The following is a 16,154-nucleotide window of genomic DNA, read 5'->3' as shown; positions in this document are numbered from 1 at the left end:
ATTGCAGAGGAGGGAGACAGCAGTTTGCCTGCGAACCCAGATTTACCTACAGTCCCAGTGTCCTCTCTGGCCACATTGGGGGAGAGCGACGCTACCCTCCCAGACAATGTGACTAGTCCTTTCTCCACTCACACATGGAACACCACTACACCTGCAAGGGCTGACACCAACACCACTACACCATCCACCACAGCAGCACACACCAACCCAACACCAGACACTGTGACCAATGACAGTCTACAGCTCACGACTGTGACCACCACGACCGTCACGCCCCTGACCGTGACCACCACAACTGTGACACCCCAGACCACCACAGCTTCGACCACAGAGGCGGTTACAACCACAACCTGGACCACTACGACCACACAGGAAGTGACCACCCTCCAAGAGACCACAGTGATGGCAACCACAACTGACCAAACCACAACCACAACCGCTCCCACTACAACCACAATTGCACCGACTACCACTTTGACCATCCCCACCACCACCAAAGGAACAACCCCTGGACCGACCACAACTGAACCAACCCCCACCAGTCCTGAAGGGGAGCATCTACCATGTAACATCACTGAGAAGACCTGGGTCAAAACAGGTACCGTATGGGCACTCAATCAACAGCAGCTCAGTTTGAAAACCGTTCGTTAGTGTACTCTGTTTCGCCAAATAAATAAAACAAGATTTGAGATGCCACCATATGAGTACATCCCTAATGAAGACCTTCATAAAACAATAAATATATATATATATATATAACTGTTTGTTTTCCTCCAAAGTTTTGTCCATGCAGCTGTGGAGGAACAGGCTTGATATCATGACGAGGCAGAATCTGTCTAAAGGACTCACCCATGCTCTACAGAGGGCCTTCAACGACACCAATGTTTATGTCCAGGTCCGTATTATTCTGCTCTCTACTCTCTGTGTTAGGATGTTGTTACTGCTGTAGTGTAACTGGAGAAGAACACCTACCACATCAAATACAGAATACAGTGCCGTAGTCCTGTTTAATTGACGATAGTCCGTGTTCACGTTGTGGGACAAGGATTTCATATTAGTTACTCTGGATGGCCAGAGTAACTAATGCAAGCTCTAGGAACTAGAGTGAGTGTATTTACTTATTCTGGCTCCCCTCTTAGCCATACTATTCATGGGGTACAATTTCTCACTTTGATAGCGGAGGAGAGTGAAGTGACTAATGGTGAAAGGATTTCAGTATGATGATAAATGGCATCTTGAATGGTGAATAGGCTTTGCTTTATAGAGGCTGTTAACAGTATGTGAAGAGAATAGCTCTTTATTGACCCTACTAGCTGAATGACTAAAACCTATTATTGCAGGCGTTTCCTCTTCAGACACGTCCGTTATTCAGTTCTCTTGTTCTCTATTTCACGCTCTCTCTCTCTCCTCTCTCTCTCTCTCTCTCTCTCTCTCTCTCTCCCCCTCTCTCTCTCTCTCTCTCTCTCTCTCTCTCTCTCTCTCTCTCTCTCTATCTCCCTCTCTCTCTGTGATGGCTGACTCAGTTTAAGTCCATTGATTTCCTACCTGTGCTGTCTGTTTTTCTGTCTGTTTTTCTGTCTGTCTGCCTGAGGTGTAATTCAGTGATTGCTACTCTATCCCAGTCCTCTTCTCTCCCCCATCAGAACCCATGTATTATTACTGAGCCCGGAAGTGATCGGCAGGACACAACACAAACACAAGCTGCATAGTTATGTGTCCGGGGATAGCTAGCTAACACATACTGGTGGAGACTGGAGAGGAGTGAGTGGTAGTACATAGGACCAGAAACACTAGTCTTGACCCACTGCAATTGTGTTGGGTGTTAGCGATAGCGATCAAGACATAAACAACACGTTTTCTCTTCTCAGGTTGAACGGGACCTCTGCAGCCCTCATAATGTCACTCTTGGGTTCTATGTAGCCAGTGGGAAAACGGTCTACATAGCATCTGTGGTGGTGGAGACAATGAATACCTATGGCTTTGACAAAGTGCTGGCAGACATCCGGCAGCACAGTCCTCTGGTGAAGGCTGTTCTGCTCCCTGTATCCCCCTGGGCCTCCAGTCTCAGTGTCCATCTGCAGCTCAAAACAGGTAAGGCCCAATAGGGACAACACTCCACAACAACACATGTAACACTGCTGAATGATGTGACCATGCTTGTAGAAAATGTTGTACTGCGCTCTTACGTACTGTAACTGAATGTACTCTACTGGTATATTGATTGTTGCTCTGCGTTTTTTTTAGTTCTCAGGTTTGTAGGCCCAGAAGACAATGTCAACTCCTGCAGTTTTGTTCAAATGATGGAACAACGGCTGGAGAATGCATTTGAGGAAGCTCAGGACAAAGTGCTGGAATCTTACAGCGGGCTTTCTGTGGAGGTGTGTTAATGACTTTGGGCTATATTCAATCCAATGCAATTAGCATACCTGTTTAGCGTGTTGTATTTACTTCGACATGTCTGATATTATACAACATCCTTGTCTGTGTTTGTTCAGATCCAGAGCACCGCCCAGGTGATTGGCTCTCCTGCCGTGTCTCTGGTCTATGTGGTGAAGAACGAGAACGCGGTGCTGAACGGAACCGTCTCCAGCTGTCTCCTGAACCAGCTGACCGCAGAGCTGGTGGGCTACTTCCTCTTCTTCCCCCCGCTCATCATCGCTGAGCGTAAGTGCCCCAGGGCATCACGGGAAGGGTTTGCGTGATAGTTGTTTCCAGTGGCGTTTTCTTCTTGTTTTCTTCATTTTTATACAGAAATATGTCATATTTCCACTGAGTGTTGTCCTCAGCGAAAGCTTAAGTTTGCATGTTTGTCAGTGTGTGGTCTGAACATGAAACTCTGAATGTTGTCTTTATTTCATTATACCAGCAGAGTTCTGATAATTAGATGTTGAACTAATTGACAAAGGTGACGTTATGGTCCAATATTGTGCAGTGGAGAGGAGGCTGATTAGCTCACTTCATGCTAACCTGCAATTTGCATCACCTTCTGGGTGTTTCTTCAGAGAATGGATGATTTGAGCACAAAGGGAAGATCAAATAATATTCTATTTTTACACTGAGTGTACAAAACATTAGGAACACCTGCTCTTTCCATGACATAGACTGACCAGGTGAATCCAGGTGAAAGCTATGATTCCTTATTGATGTAACTTAGTAAATCCACTTAAACCACTGTAGATGATGGGGAGGAGACAGGTTAAAGAAGGATTTTTAAGACTTGACACAATTGAGACATGGATTGTGTATGTGCGCCATTCAGAGGGTGAATGGGCGAGACAAAATATGTAAGTGCCTTTGAATGGGGTAGGTGCCAGGCACACCAGTTTGAGTGTGTCAAGAAGTGTAACACTGCTGGCTTTTTCACATTCAACAGTTTCCTGTGTGTATCAAGAATGGTCCACCACCCAAAGGACATCCAGCCAACTTGACTCGACTGTGGGATGCATTGGAGTCAACATGGGCCAGCATCCCTGTGGAACGCCTTCGACACCTTGTAGAGTCCATGCCCCGACAAAATCGAAGCTGTTCTGAGGGCTAAAGGGGGTGCAACACAATAGTAGGAAGGTGTTCCTAATGTTTTGTACACTCGGTGGATTTGAACCCTTCAAATCAAATCACCCTTTATTTTATACAGCACATTTCAGACATGGAATGCAACCCAATGTGCTTTACAGGAAAACACGAATAAAAACAATGAAAATAAAAGCTCAAATATCTACTACACAACAAGCATAATGTAAAAAAAAACACAAAGAATAACACAAACTGAACAACTAAAGAGCACCCAAAGGAAAAGGGGAGCTAAAAAGATGTGTTAAGATCTCTTTTAAATATGTCCACAGTTTCGGCCCCCCTCAGGTTCTTTGGCAGGCAATTCCAGAGACAGGGGTCGTAATAAATAAAGGCTGCCTCTCCATGCCTCTTGGTCCTGGGTTTTAAGATAGTTAAACGGCCAGTGCCAGAGGACCTGAGAGACCGACTGGGTACATAACTTACAAGCATGTCTGACATGTATTGGTGTGCACAGTCGTGGATTGATTTAAAACCAATAGAAGAATCTTAAAATGAATTCTAAAACTCCCAGGCAGCCAGTGCAGAGACCTTGAAACCGGTTTAATGTGGGCTCGCTGCCTGGTCTTGGTCAGTACCCATGCTGCAGCATTCTGTATGTTTTACAGTTCACCAATGGCTTTCTTGGGTAGACCAGACAGGAGAGCATGACAGTAGTCAAGCCTGCTTATAATAAAAGCATGGATGAGTCTGTCTGTATCAGCCTGAGAGAGAAAATGTTCCTCAGGTGATACAAAGCTATTTTAGTCACATTCCTAAAAAAAAATGTTCAGAATCTAAAGTAACACCTAGGTTTTTTACCTGGTGTTTTATCTTTATTGCCCGTGAATTCAAATGTACGGCCAGATTCTCTCTCTGTGCTTTGGCTTCAACAATGAGTACCTCGGTCTTGTCTTGATTTAGCTGGAGGAAGTTGTGAGCCATCCAAGTATTTTAATCACTAATACAGTATAATAATTTATCTGTGGAGCTAAAGTCGTCTGGTGACACAGAAATGTAAAGTTGTGTGTCGTATGCGTAGCTGTGAAAATCAATGCTGCACATTCTGATAACACTGCCAAGGGGTAACATACAGTATATAAACTGAACAGTATCAGACCCAAAATCGAACCTCGTGGAACTCAACATTTGATATGTATTTTCTCTGAGCTATGTAAACTAATTTAGAGGCCAACCCACCTCTCCAGTCTGTCCAGAAGGACGTCATGGTCAATAGTGTCAAATGCAGCCCAAGGATCGGACCCTTTTTTTCAATTTTCACCTAAAATCACCAAATCTATCTGTCTGTAGCTCAGGACCTGAAGCAACAATATGCATATTATTGATATCATTTGAAGGAAACACTTTGAAGTTTGAAGTTTGTGGAAATGTGAAATGAATGTAGGAGAATATAGCACATTATATCTTGTACCATCATCTTTGAAATGCAAGAGAAAGACCATCATGTATTATTCCAGCTCAGGCGCAATTTAGATTTTGGCCGCTAGATGGCAGCAGTGTATGTACAAAGTTTTAGACTGATCCAATGAACCATTGCATTTCTGTTCAAACTTTTGTGTCAAGACTGCCCAAATGTGCCTAATTGGTTTATTTTGAACTTTTCAAATTCTTAACTGTGCACTCTCCTCAAACAATAGCATGGCATTATTTCACTGTAATAGCTACTGTAAATTGGACAGTGCAGTTAGATTAATAAGAATTTAAGCTTTCGGCCAATATGAGATACGTCTATGTCCTGGGAAATTTCCTTGTTTCTTACAACCTCATGCTAATCGCATTAGCCTACGTTAGCTCAACCGTCCCGAGAGGGACCCACCAATCCTAGAGGTTTTAAATCTACAAGTACATGGACAGAGAGCTGTTTGGCCTGTGTTGGCTCTAAGATAATTTATCACTTGAACTAAGGCTGTCTATGTGCTGTGGTTGGCACGAAAACCAGATTGTATTTTTTTAAATTACAGTTGGCACTTAAAAATAATTTTTCTGTTTGAACACCAATTTCTCCAGGAAGTGATTAACAATAGCTTACACTTCTTCAGATATGTAATTAAAAACATTTTTGACGAAGGTGCTGGGGATAGGATTGAGAATGCAGGTAGATGGCTGAAGTTGTGATATCCCTTTCCTGCGCATGTCTGTGTCAACCAGGTAAAATGCATCCATTGTGCCTTTGCTTGGTAGCCTGTCATCAGGCTGATACTCAGCCTAATGTTGGTTATCTTATATCTGTAATATGCCACAAACTCATCACATTTAGATGTGCAAGAAAGTTCACATAATTTTGGATTTATCAGGCCATCAACTGATCGAGAAGAGCACTCAAATAATTCTGATTAGTAGTGATCAAGTAAGAAAAATTTGCCCGTCTGGCATTTCTAATTGCCTTGTTATACACTACCGGTCAACAGTTTTAGAACACCTACTCATTCAAGGGTTTTTCTTTATTTGGACTATTTTCTACATTGCAGAGTAATAGTGAAGACATCAAAACTATAAAATAACACATATGGAATCATGTAGTAACCAAAAAAAGTGTTAAACAAATCAAAATATGTTTTATATTTGAGATTCCTCAAATAGTCACCCTTTGCCTTGATGACAGCTTTGGACACTCTTGGCATTCTCTCAACCAGCTTTGTGAGGCAGTCATCTGGAATGCATTTCAATTAACAGGTGTGCCTTCTTAAAAGTTCATTTGTGGAATTATTTTCCTTCTTAATGTGTTTGAGCCAATCAGTTGTGTTGTGACAAGGTGTGTGTGTGTGTGTGTGTGTGTGTGTGTGGGTGGGGGGGGTATACAGAAGATAGCCCTATATGGTAAAAGACCAAGTACATATTATGGCAAGAACAGATCAAATAAGCAAAGAGACACGACAGTCCATCATTACTTTAAGAAGGTCAGTCAATACGGAACATTTCAAAAACTTTCAGAGTTTCTTCAAGTGCAATCGCAACAACCATCAAGCGCTATGATGAAACTGGTTCTTATGAGAACCACTATAGGAATGGAAAACCCAGAGGATAAGTTCATTAAAGTCACCAGCTTCAGAAATTGCAACCCAAATAAATGCTTCAGAGTTCAAGTAACAGACACATCTCAACATCAACTGTTCAGAGGAGACTATGTGAACCAGGCCTTCATGGTTGAATTGCTGCAAAGAAACCACTACTAAAGGACACCAATAATAAGAAGAGACTGGCTTGGGCTAAGAAACACGATCAATGGACATTAGACCAGTTAAAATTTGTCCTTTGGTCTGGAGTCCAAGTTGGAGATGTTTGGTTCCAACCGCCATGTCTTTGTGAGATGCGGTGTGGGTGAACTGATGATCTCCGCATGTGTATTTCCCACCATAAAGCATGGAGGAAGAGGTGTTATGGTGTGGAGGTGCTTTGCTGGTGACACTATCTGTGATTTATTTAGAATTCAAGGCACACTTAACCAGCAGGGCTACCATAGCATTCTGCAGCGATACTATTCCCATCTGGTTTGCGCTTAGTGGTACTGTCATTTGTTTTTAACAGGACAATGACCCAACACACCTCCAGGCTGTGTAAGGGCAATTTTACAAAGAAGGAGAGTGATGGAGTGCTGAATCAGATGACCTGGCCTCCACAATCCCCTGACCTCAATTGAGATGGTTTGGGATGAGTTGGACAGCAGAGTGAAGGAAAAGCAGCACAAAAGTGCTCAGAATATATGGGAACTCCTTCAAGACTATTGGGAAAAGCATTCATCATGAAGCTGGTTGAGAGAATGCCAAGAGTGTGCAAAGCTGTCATCAAGGCAAAGGTTGGCTACTTTGCGGAGTCTAAAATCTTTATACTGTATAACACTTTTTTGGTTACTACATGATTCCATCGTGTTATTTCATAGTTTTGATGTCTTTACTATTATTCTACGATGTAGAAAATAGTCAAATGAAGAAAAAACCTTGAATGAGTAGGTGTGTCTAAACTTTTGACTAGTACTGTATATATGCATTTTTTTTTAAGCACAAAACTATTTCGGCAACAGGGATCTTGATCCAGAAGGGGATTGAATGTCTCTGCTGTAACCAAGAGGCTTGATCTTGATATCTAGCCACGTAGCTTTCAAGTTAGCCAACCAAATGCATAGCTGGACTCCTGAGCCTGATATAATTTATTTGGCACATCTTAGATTTCTTGTAGTTATACTTAACTTATTGTTATAAGAAGTGGCCGAGCACGCACCCCTGCAGCCCCTTGTATACGGTATAAACGGTATATTGCCCAAGCCCACTCTCTGTAACCTCTCTCTCATCTCTGCTCTCCCTCTCTCTTTCTCTCTCCCTTTCACTCCACAGCACTAGAGTACCACAACCTCAACACATCCACTGCCACAAAGCACTACTGGGTGATCACAGGTAATTTAAACTGTCATTGATTTTCACTAACTGCTAGTTAGTTAGTGCTTTGGACGACTGTGTGTTGTGTACATTTGCCTGTGGTGTTTCTTCTCCCAACGTATTTGAGCTCCTCCTTTCCCTCCCGAATCCTATTGATGCATTATTTAGAGCTTCCTGACATCTGTTTCTGTGAGATCACATCGGATAAATGCTCGGTGTGAAGGAGGCCCTGTTTTGTGAGAGGACTCTAAATGGCACACCTTTCTGCCACTGTCGTGATGAGACTGCAGTGCACCCAGGTCAGCCCTACTATAATATGACTTACACATTTTAAATTGAGGAATGACCAAACCTCTCTTTCCTCCTCTGTCCCTATCCCACCTCTCCATTACCTCTCTATCCCTCTCTTTTCCTCTTACCTCTCTCTCCCCCTCTCCCCTCACATCCCCCTCCCCCTGTCTCCACCTCTCCCCCTCACATCCCCCTCCCCCTCCCCGTCTCCCCCTCTCTCCCCTCTCTCTCTCTCTCTCTCCCTCTCTCTCTCTCTCTCTCTCTCTCTCTCTCTCTCTCTCTCTCTCTGTGCTCCACTGCTCTGCAGTAATTCAGGATGTTGACAGCTCTTCTCTGGAAGGGAATTATCAGAGCTTTGCTAGTTTAATGGAGCAGCGGCTGGCTGAGCTTTTTTTGGTGTCTGGGCGTCAGGGGAGTCAGGGGAGCCGCTTTAGAAGGGCCACCACCGTCGGGAGCTACACCGTCCAGGTGAGGCGGGCACGCACACACACACACACACACACACACACACACACACACACACACACACACACACACACACACACACACACACACACACACACACACACACACACACACACACACACACACACACACACACACACACACACACACACACACACAGGGGACTGCATGCTCACTCACTGATAAACCACTCAGTCCCATTTTATGTTCACTTGCCCCAGAGTTTCACTATTTTATGAAGATTCACGGAATTTCTATGTCCCCTTTTAGGTTTTGTCACAGATTAACATTTTTATGTAATGTCACAGATGATCAGGTTTTATGAGGGGGGAGAGAGCTCATGTAACGGATGTTGATCTCTTCCATTTAACACTCCCTTCCCCCTTCTTTATGGCAAGCTTTAATCACAGCCCGTGATGAAACCATTATGACGTATTATGGACATTAAACATGTGATCTACACTAAAATACAATGAATTCCACTGATTCATATTAATCCCATGAGTGTGTTCCCTGAGTGCTGTTAATTTTTGAGTGTTTCAAATACATAATCATTGCTATTGTATTTTTGCAATGTCTCATATGACAGCACTGCATGTCTCATGCCATATGACAGCACTAAATCCACCAAATTGTGCTGCTCTTGTTTAGATGGTTGGCATTCGTCGACTCCCGGGGCCTAAGAACTCAGCCGAAATGACCTACTATGCCCAACTGAATGGTGCCCCCATAACTGGCACCACTGCAGCTAAGACCCTCAGTACCTTGGATTCCCAAACCATGGCCCTCACTCTGGGCTACTTTGTCCTGCTCCAAGCTGATCGTAGGTTTTTTTTTTTTTACACATCTTTACCAAACAGCCTTAACATTATTATCTTACATGAAGTCTACAGAACTAGCTTTTTCAGTCATAAAGAGATGGATGCACAGGAGTTATTGCAGTATATTTTAGTTATGCTCAGGCTGAAACACTTCTATCTGTCTCGTAGCCTGTTGAATAGCTATGTGCCTCAATCATTTTGTAATGATTGCAAACAAAAATACATATTGATAGATATGGGTGTATTTATTTTGTCTCCATGGTTCCCCAACAGCTGTGGTAAAGGTCCCGCCTGCCAATCTGTGGATCATGGCTGTGCTGACGCCTGTTGCCCTGGTGATGGTTGTTGTCGCCATGGTCACCGCCATCCTGTGCAAGAGGAACAGGGTCATCTTCAAGACCGGCGCTTTCAGGAGCTTCAAACCCCGCTCTAAGGTGAACTTTACATATCTCTCTCACCTTAATGCGCAGTTCAGAGAAATGTCTTTGTCTTGGGCGGGTCTTAACACTTCGTCTTGCGTTGGCTTCATTACTTCTAGCCAATGGTGACGATAGTGATGGGTGCTCAATAAGCATGATGGGGCGGCGAAATGAGAATCCAGATGGTTAATGTGATGGAAGTGAATCCTCGGCTAAATGTCCCTTTCAATTGTCTTCTTGTTTAGACATCCTATCGGAGGGAGGGCAGTTATCACCACCAGGTATTGACTGAGTGTTATTTGTGAATAAATGCATGTTGACAGTGCCTGGGGGGAATCAATGGAAGGGATGGAGTGGGCTCACCATGGCTTATCGTCCATGATCACTGGGCCATTTTATACGTCCTTGTTGCCTTCCAATGCATAGTAATGATTCTTATCCACCAGGCTTCTTCTCATCTCATACCAGCCAGTGGCTCAGTGGCGCAATCCAAGCGATCAGGAATTTTGTTACTGGATTAAATATTGTGCCATTTAGATGAATAGAGATAATGTGTGTGTGGGGGGGGGGGGGTTACCAAGGTCTGCCCCTCAACCTTTCAGATTCCAACTCTACACACACTTGTGTAACTTCTGTACGTCACACCAAAATCACTCCCTCCAGAAGAACAGATGTAACATCAGTGCATATTTCTGGATGGGAAAAGGGAAGCGCCAGCTCCAGTTTATGGTGTAGGACAAGGTCAGACACACACTAGTGTCAAGTAAAAATAGGACAGTAGGATAGGAACGTGGCCAATTAGCACCATATTTGCCAACTGTATTTTACATGTGCGAGTACAGTGCTTCAAGGCTTTGTTGATTTGTGAAACTGTTTGTGAACCTTTCATGTCACTGGGTTGGTTTTGAATGTGACATGAATGATTTGAAACGGCACCAAAATAGGAGATTCGCATGCGATGCTGCGAGGCAGATTTCTCCCTCTGTCCCTTGCTGATCCAGAGATGTGGCACGCATGAACAAATTAGACACACGTTCTTATAATTACTTGGTTTATGAATAGCTTGTGGCGATATGACAAAAGGACATTAGTGGTAAATGTGCTGAGTTGAGCTCTTTGGTTCCACCACACTGCACCTATGTGCAGTCTGTTGCAGTGGAATGTGTTTGTGTCCAAACGTTCTGGGAATGAAGACAGAATACCAAGCAGAGCCTAACCCACTAGGGAGATAGTGGACTTCTTCAAACACCAGTCCCAGCACATAATTATCCATCAAAGTGGGACAACGACACAAAGCTGCAAATCAATGGCATGGCTTCAGTCTGCATGGGGGTGTTTTTTCGTTGTTGTTGCGTTGATCATTCAGTATGTGAGCGTATTTCATTGCTCTCCAAACACAGTATGTGGTATAGTCCGTCACGTGACTTTATTTTTGGCCGTTTGTGCAACGAAAACAAATATCATGTCAATCATAATTGAGTTGTTTAGAGTGGTTATGCCATGAGGTCTCTTTACAAAAAGTCCCTTGTTAAAAAAAATTTAATAATCAAACCTCTCCTTCTCCATCAGTATACCAAAGGAGCCCAAGTCAAAACACAGAATCCGTCTTTGTCGAATACATCAGAGAGTAGCCTTGTGCAGAGTCTCGGATCAACTCCATGTCTTTATCAAACTGGGCAGCTGAAAGATGAAAGGAGGCCATTTATAAAGTTAACCGCATCAAGTGGACAGATAGGTCTGCCTCCTGCCAGTGAAACATGTCTCTGTTGAGCTCAGCCTTCAAGGTTCATCTGTAGAAACATTCCCCCTGACTGTGACTGTCCAATAGGATGAAGCCATCCTGTCCTCATACATTATCTCAGCCAGACTCTCACTGTTGTGAAATGTCACTAATCTCAGGATGAGGTAAAGATGTCTGCACAAACAGTGTGTCGATTTATCTCACAACCAGGTGTGGTGATGCAATTGATGGCACCGTGCAAGACACTTTAATTATTAAAGCTGTGTGAGGTTGTATTCTCCCTTTCTATCCCCACCTGCACTAGAAAAACATTGAATATAATGTATTTACATATTTAGAGTTTTCAACAAAAAAAAGGAATTTGAAAGCAAATGTATCTGTACATTCTGTTCCTTTCACTGTTTTGCAATGAAGAGAGGCTTCATGAAATGAGAGTAATTTGGTGAAACAAAGAAACTGCCTCGGTATAATATAAATCATAAACCAATTTAATTGTCCATTTCTTTCTTCCAATATATCCCAACTTCAAAGGTGCCATTAGACATTTTGTTTTAACATTTAGTAGTCTTTACTTGCTGACTGAGAGAAATCAGAGCTCACCGAGCCAACTTTGCTCATTCACCTTATCTGTAAATTAAATGTCATTCTCCTTTACTTTACCATAGATCATATGTCATTGTGAACCCTTTTGTAAAACCCTCTCTGCCCCAGCATGTGCAGGGATTTGACTATGCCAAGAAGCACATAGGCCATCAGCAAGGTGAGGAGACCGTCTCTGTTACCAAGGAGACGCTGGTTCTGGGCCTCCCAGTGAGAGATGCCCCGTTGTCATTGGACAGGAAGGTGCACCAGGATGGGACTGCCTCTAAAAGACCTCCTTCTGCTGACATCATCCACAAAGGGTAAGAAGAACACTGAATTCAATTTCAACAGAATGATCTCCCTGTTTTCTTTAGATTACCAGAACACATTTGGATTTGTTTTGTGGCAATACTTTAAGTCGAGGAAAATGCACCAAAAATATGACAGTCTTGGACAGATTGCATAGAATCTGCTTAAATCTGCTCATGTTGACTGGCTTACAGTTTGCCTGGGTGTTGCCAATTCCAAGAATCGTAGCCATCTATCACTAGGAAAAGGCAAGAGAAAGAAGAATTTGTAATGAAAAACTTGTGATTCATGAATGCGTTATTGCCGTGCCACAAAATGAATACAGCCTCCTCTCTTCCCTCTAGTCTAGAACACTAAAGACTGTGTTTAGACAGGCAGCCCAATTCTGATATTTTTTCCCCCACTAATTGGTCTTTTGACCAATCACACCAGATATTGTCACACCAGATCTTTGTAATAGCGGTTCTGATTGGTCAAAAAAACAGTCAGTGAAAACAATATCAGAATCGGTCTGCCTGTCTAAACGTAGCCAAAGCTAAGCTTGAGCTGCCTATCGAGCCATCTTTCCTTTGAATTTCCAATGCATAAAAATGCTCATTCTAACACACTGGAAGAAATGGTACAGACCAACCAAAGGCTTGATTTTTTTTTTTTTTACTGACCCAACCCAAAACATCAGTCATTGTCAGCTGTCAAACAGATCTCCCCTATCTTTGGCTGATTTAGACCCACTTGGACTTTTTAGTGCCATATTTACAGCCACCATGCTGGAGGTGTGACATGAGTCTGCTGCAATGATTACTGGGCCTTGAAGGCACTGCAGTGCAGACCTGGGTTCAAATAGTACTCTAAGTCTTTCAAATGCTTTGAGTATTTGCTTTGCTCTAGCCTGCCTGGAGTACCAGACGAGTGGGCGTTGTAGTTTTTGACCATTCTATTGACTCATTAAACCAGGCAAGCTCAATCAAACACTGATCAAGTATTTGAAACGATTTGAAATAGTATCTGAACTCAGGTCAGCTGCTGTTCCAGTCACCCTTTGGATGGACCCCAGGGCTCATTCAGACTGGGATTAGCAAGGCTACAAACACAGCTCCTCTGCTGCTGTCATTGGGATTCTGCAGTGTGATGATTATACAACAAAACGCTTTTGAAAGGATACTGAGCATAATAACTGGGGAAAAAAACAAACAAGGGGTAAACACACAGTGGTGTATAGTGAATAGAGGCTGAACACTGGGCATGGTAACGTGAGTGAACTTACACAGCCTGGAGAGATGCTTCCAGGGCCATGTTTGATTCAGTGTTTTTCTGGGCTCACGTTGACAGGAATACACACAGACATACATTCTCTCCTCTCTCTCTCTATCTCTATCTCTCTCTCTCTCTCTCTCAGAGTCTGGCTATTTATCACATGAGTAGAACGGTGCCTCATTATACAAGCCCCATGAATGCGAATGTGGATTCCATTTTGCATTTCTGAATGCATAACACCCTTCGAATGATCTGATCCATACATTCTGAAGAGGGATGTCGATATGAGCTGACATGATGGGTATACTTGTTCCAAGCTATCTTATATGACATCACATCAGACTGGTGTGTTAGTCACTCGTGTCTGCCTGTTGGTTACTCCTGAAAAGATACCAGGAGAGATATGTTGACATTAAGCTAGAAGCACCCACTGTGCTAGCCTGTGGTCTTAGCTAGCACACCACCTGTCGAGGTGTCTGTGTTACGCACTGCAGTCAGTCTTCACGGGCTAGAACTGTGGCCAGGGGGCTGTGTGATAGCGGCATTAACCTTGGATAATACTGTATGCACAGAGCTTACCACTGCCTGCCTCTGTTGCTATGGTTACCCGCAGCAGGTTGCCAAGCGAGGACGGCTCGGTTGCGAGCAACGAATCCGGGAAACTCAACACGGGCAAGAGCTTGGCGGCACGGAGGGCTGCGACACAGAAGAGCACCAAGGAGGATCTGCTGCACAAGAGGAGCGGTGAGAGAGAGGCGAGAGGCCACGCTCTGGCTACTGTAGGCTACTGCTGCGTGTCCACACAATGTTATGTCATCACACAGGCTTGAGACACTGTCGGACCAATAGGAGAGAGCTAATGAATTGTAAATAAACACATATATGCATGGACACATGCCCTCAGTCACACGGTGCTCTCACTCACACACACACACACACACACACACACACACACACACACACACACACACACACACACACACACACACACACACACACACACACACACACACACACACACACACACACGCACGCACGTGCGCACACAGCATGTCTTACTGCAGTAACTCAGGCAGTGTGATTGGGGATAACAGCAGGATCAGTAGTAGCTGGGCTAGCTAGTGCTGTGCTAAATAGCAATGTCCTCTCACCCCAGCAGATCCCTACGAGGACCACACCGGCTCACTGCGACTCATCACCATCAAGCCAATGGCGGCCCAGCCCACATACTCCTACCCATCCTCCTCCAGTCACAGCCAGGACTCAGTCGTCCTCAATGGGGAGGTGAGAGCCCGTCCCCGGCCTGCTGGGAATGATGTCATACTTAATCGGCCAGCCTGTCTCAAATTGCTCCCTTCCCCTTGGCCCCAACCCTTTATACACAGATCTGAAGATAGTTCTGGATAGGTACAGAACGGGCAGTGTAGAGGTGGAGCTACTGTATATTGCACTTGGACTACAGATCTGCAAACATCAATGGGTTAGGGCCAAGGGGAAATAAGAATGGAATTGAAACCAGTTGTTTATTTATAGGGAAGAGAAACCTCACCAAGTATACGCATAATACCAAGCAATGCCAAACTAGAATCAATATACAAATGTAATGGATACAAATGACTTTGTCCACAGGCAAACATGGGGCTCAAGCAGAAAACCGACATCGAACACTACAGGAACAAAGTGCGCCAGAAAGCCAAGAGAAAAGGCTACTGTGATTTCCCCATCACAGACAATGGCATCCACCCATTCAACCCCAGAGAGAGGCACAGTAGGCCTGAGATGGCAAAGGAGCCAATGACTGCTGAGGAGAAGAGGGCCTCCTATGCAGGATGCCACATCAGGAGGTGGGGGAGCATCCACATTATGTAGTATGCCGAGAGACATACAGTATGCTATACAGGAAGCATTCATTTCATGTTTGAGTGGGTGTTCAGTGGGCGTTCAGTGTATGCAGATCCACTGATTTAAAAGTCACTTTTCAAAATGCCTGTGCTGCAGCACCGGTGCCTTTTCTGGGCGAGAGTATCTGCTGACGTGATGCTTGACTGCCACTTCTCCCTGGTACCTGTTTAGTAACTGTCTGAAATTTTCCGGTAAGGGAGCAGTTGTAAGTCCATTTTGTATGTCCAGGTGTTCAGTTTAAACCTGTGCTGCAGCGCAGAGAAATAATTGAATCAGCCCAACTGTAGATGTTTGCAGATTACATTTTTTACTGATGATGATGATGATATTAATGATGGCTATAATAATGACGACGGCAACTATGATATCCCTACTTCAGGCACCCCCCATCAAGAGAGCCAGCCTACTGGAGCCGTCAGTCCCTGGCCGC

The 16,154-nt window shown here is 44.0% G+C and overlaps 1 protein-coding gene across 5 annotated transcripts in view; it reads left to right on the top strand.

The window, feature by feature from the left end:
- The window catches only part of LOC112252609 (UPF0606 protein KIAA1549L), a 37,845-nt gene that overhangs the window by 17,984 nt on the left and 3,707 nt on the right, over window positions 1-16,154 (top strand). For 2 of the 5 annotated variants that reach the window (XM_024424011.2, XM_042323299.1), the window contains exons 3-17: window positions 8-598; window positions 780-895; window positions 1,869-2,091; window positions 2,245-2,378; window positions 2,496-2,664; window positions 7,899-7,958; window positions 8,539-8,699; window positions 9,348-9,519; window positions 9,791-9,951; window positions 10,182-10,217; window positions 12,389-12,579; window positions 14,436-14,566; window positions 14,979-15,106; window positions 15,452-15,666; window positions 16,104-16,154. The exon at window positions 16,104-16,154 is cut by the window's right edge and continues 88 nt beyond it. In XM_024424011.2, the coding sequence (XP_024279779.2) occupies window positions 8-598; window positions 780-895; window positions 1,869-2,091; window positions 2,245-2,378; window positions 2,496-2,664; window positions 7,899-7,958; window positions 8,539-8,699; window positions 9,348-9,519; window positions 9,791-9,951; window positions 10,182-10,217; window positions 12,389-12,579; window positions 14,436-14,566; window positions 14,979-15,106; window positions 15,452-15,666; window positions 16,104-16,154 (2,539 nt within the window). The remainder of the gene's footprint in view (window positions 1-7; window positions 599-779; window positions 896-1,868; window positions 2,092-2,244; window positions 2,379-2,495; window positions 2,665-7,898; window positions 7,959-8,538; window positions 8,700-9,347; window positions 9,520-9,790; window positions 9,952-10,181; window positions 10,218-12,388; window positions 12,580-14,435; window positions 14,567-14,978; window positions 15,107-15,451; window positions 15,667-16,103) is intronic. The other 3 variants (XM_042323301.1, XM_042323300.1, XM_024424012.2) reach the window with 3 other exon arrangements.

The sequence above is a fragment of the Oncorhynchus tshawytscha genome, linkage group LG06 (assembly GCF_018296145.1).
Source record: "Oncorhynchus tshawytscha isolate Ot180627B linkage group LG06, Otsh_v2.0, whole genome shotgun sequence".
In the NCBI taxonomy this organism is placed as follows: Eukaryota; Metazoa; Chordata; class Actinopteri; order Salmoniformes; family Salmonidae; genus Oncorhynchus; species Oncorhynchus tshawytscha.
This window is presented reverse-complemented; position numbering and strand designations above follow the sequence as displayed.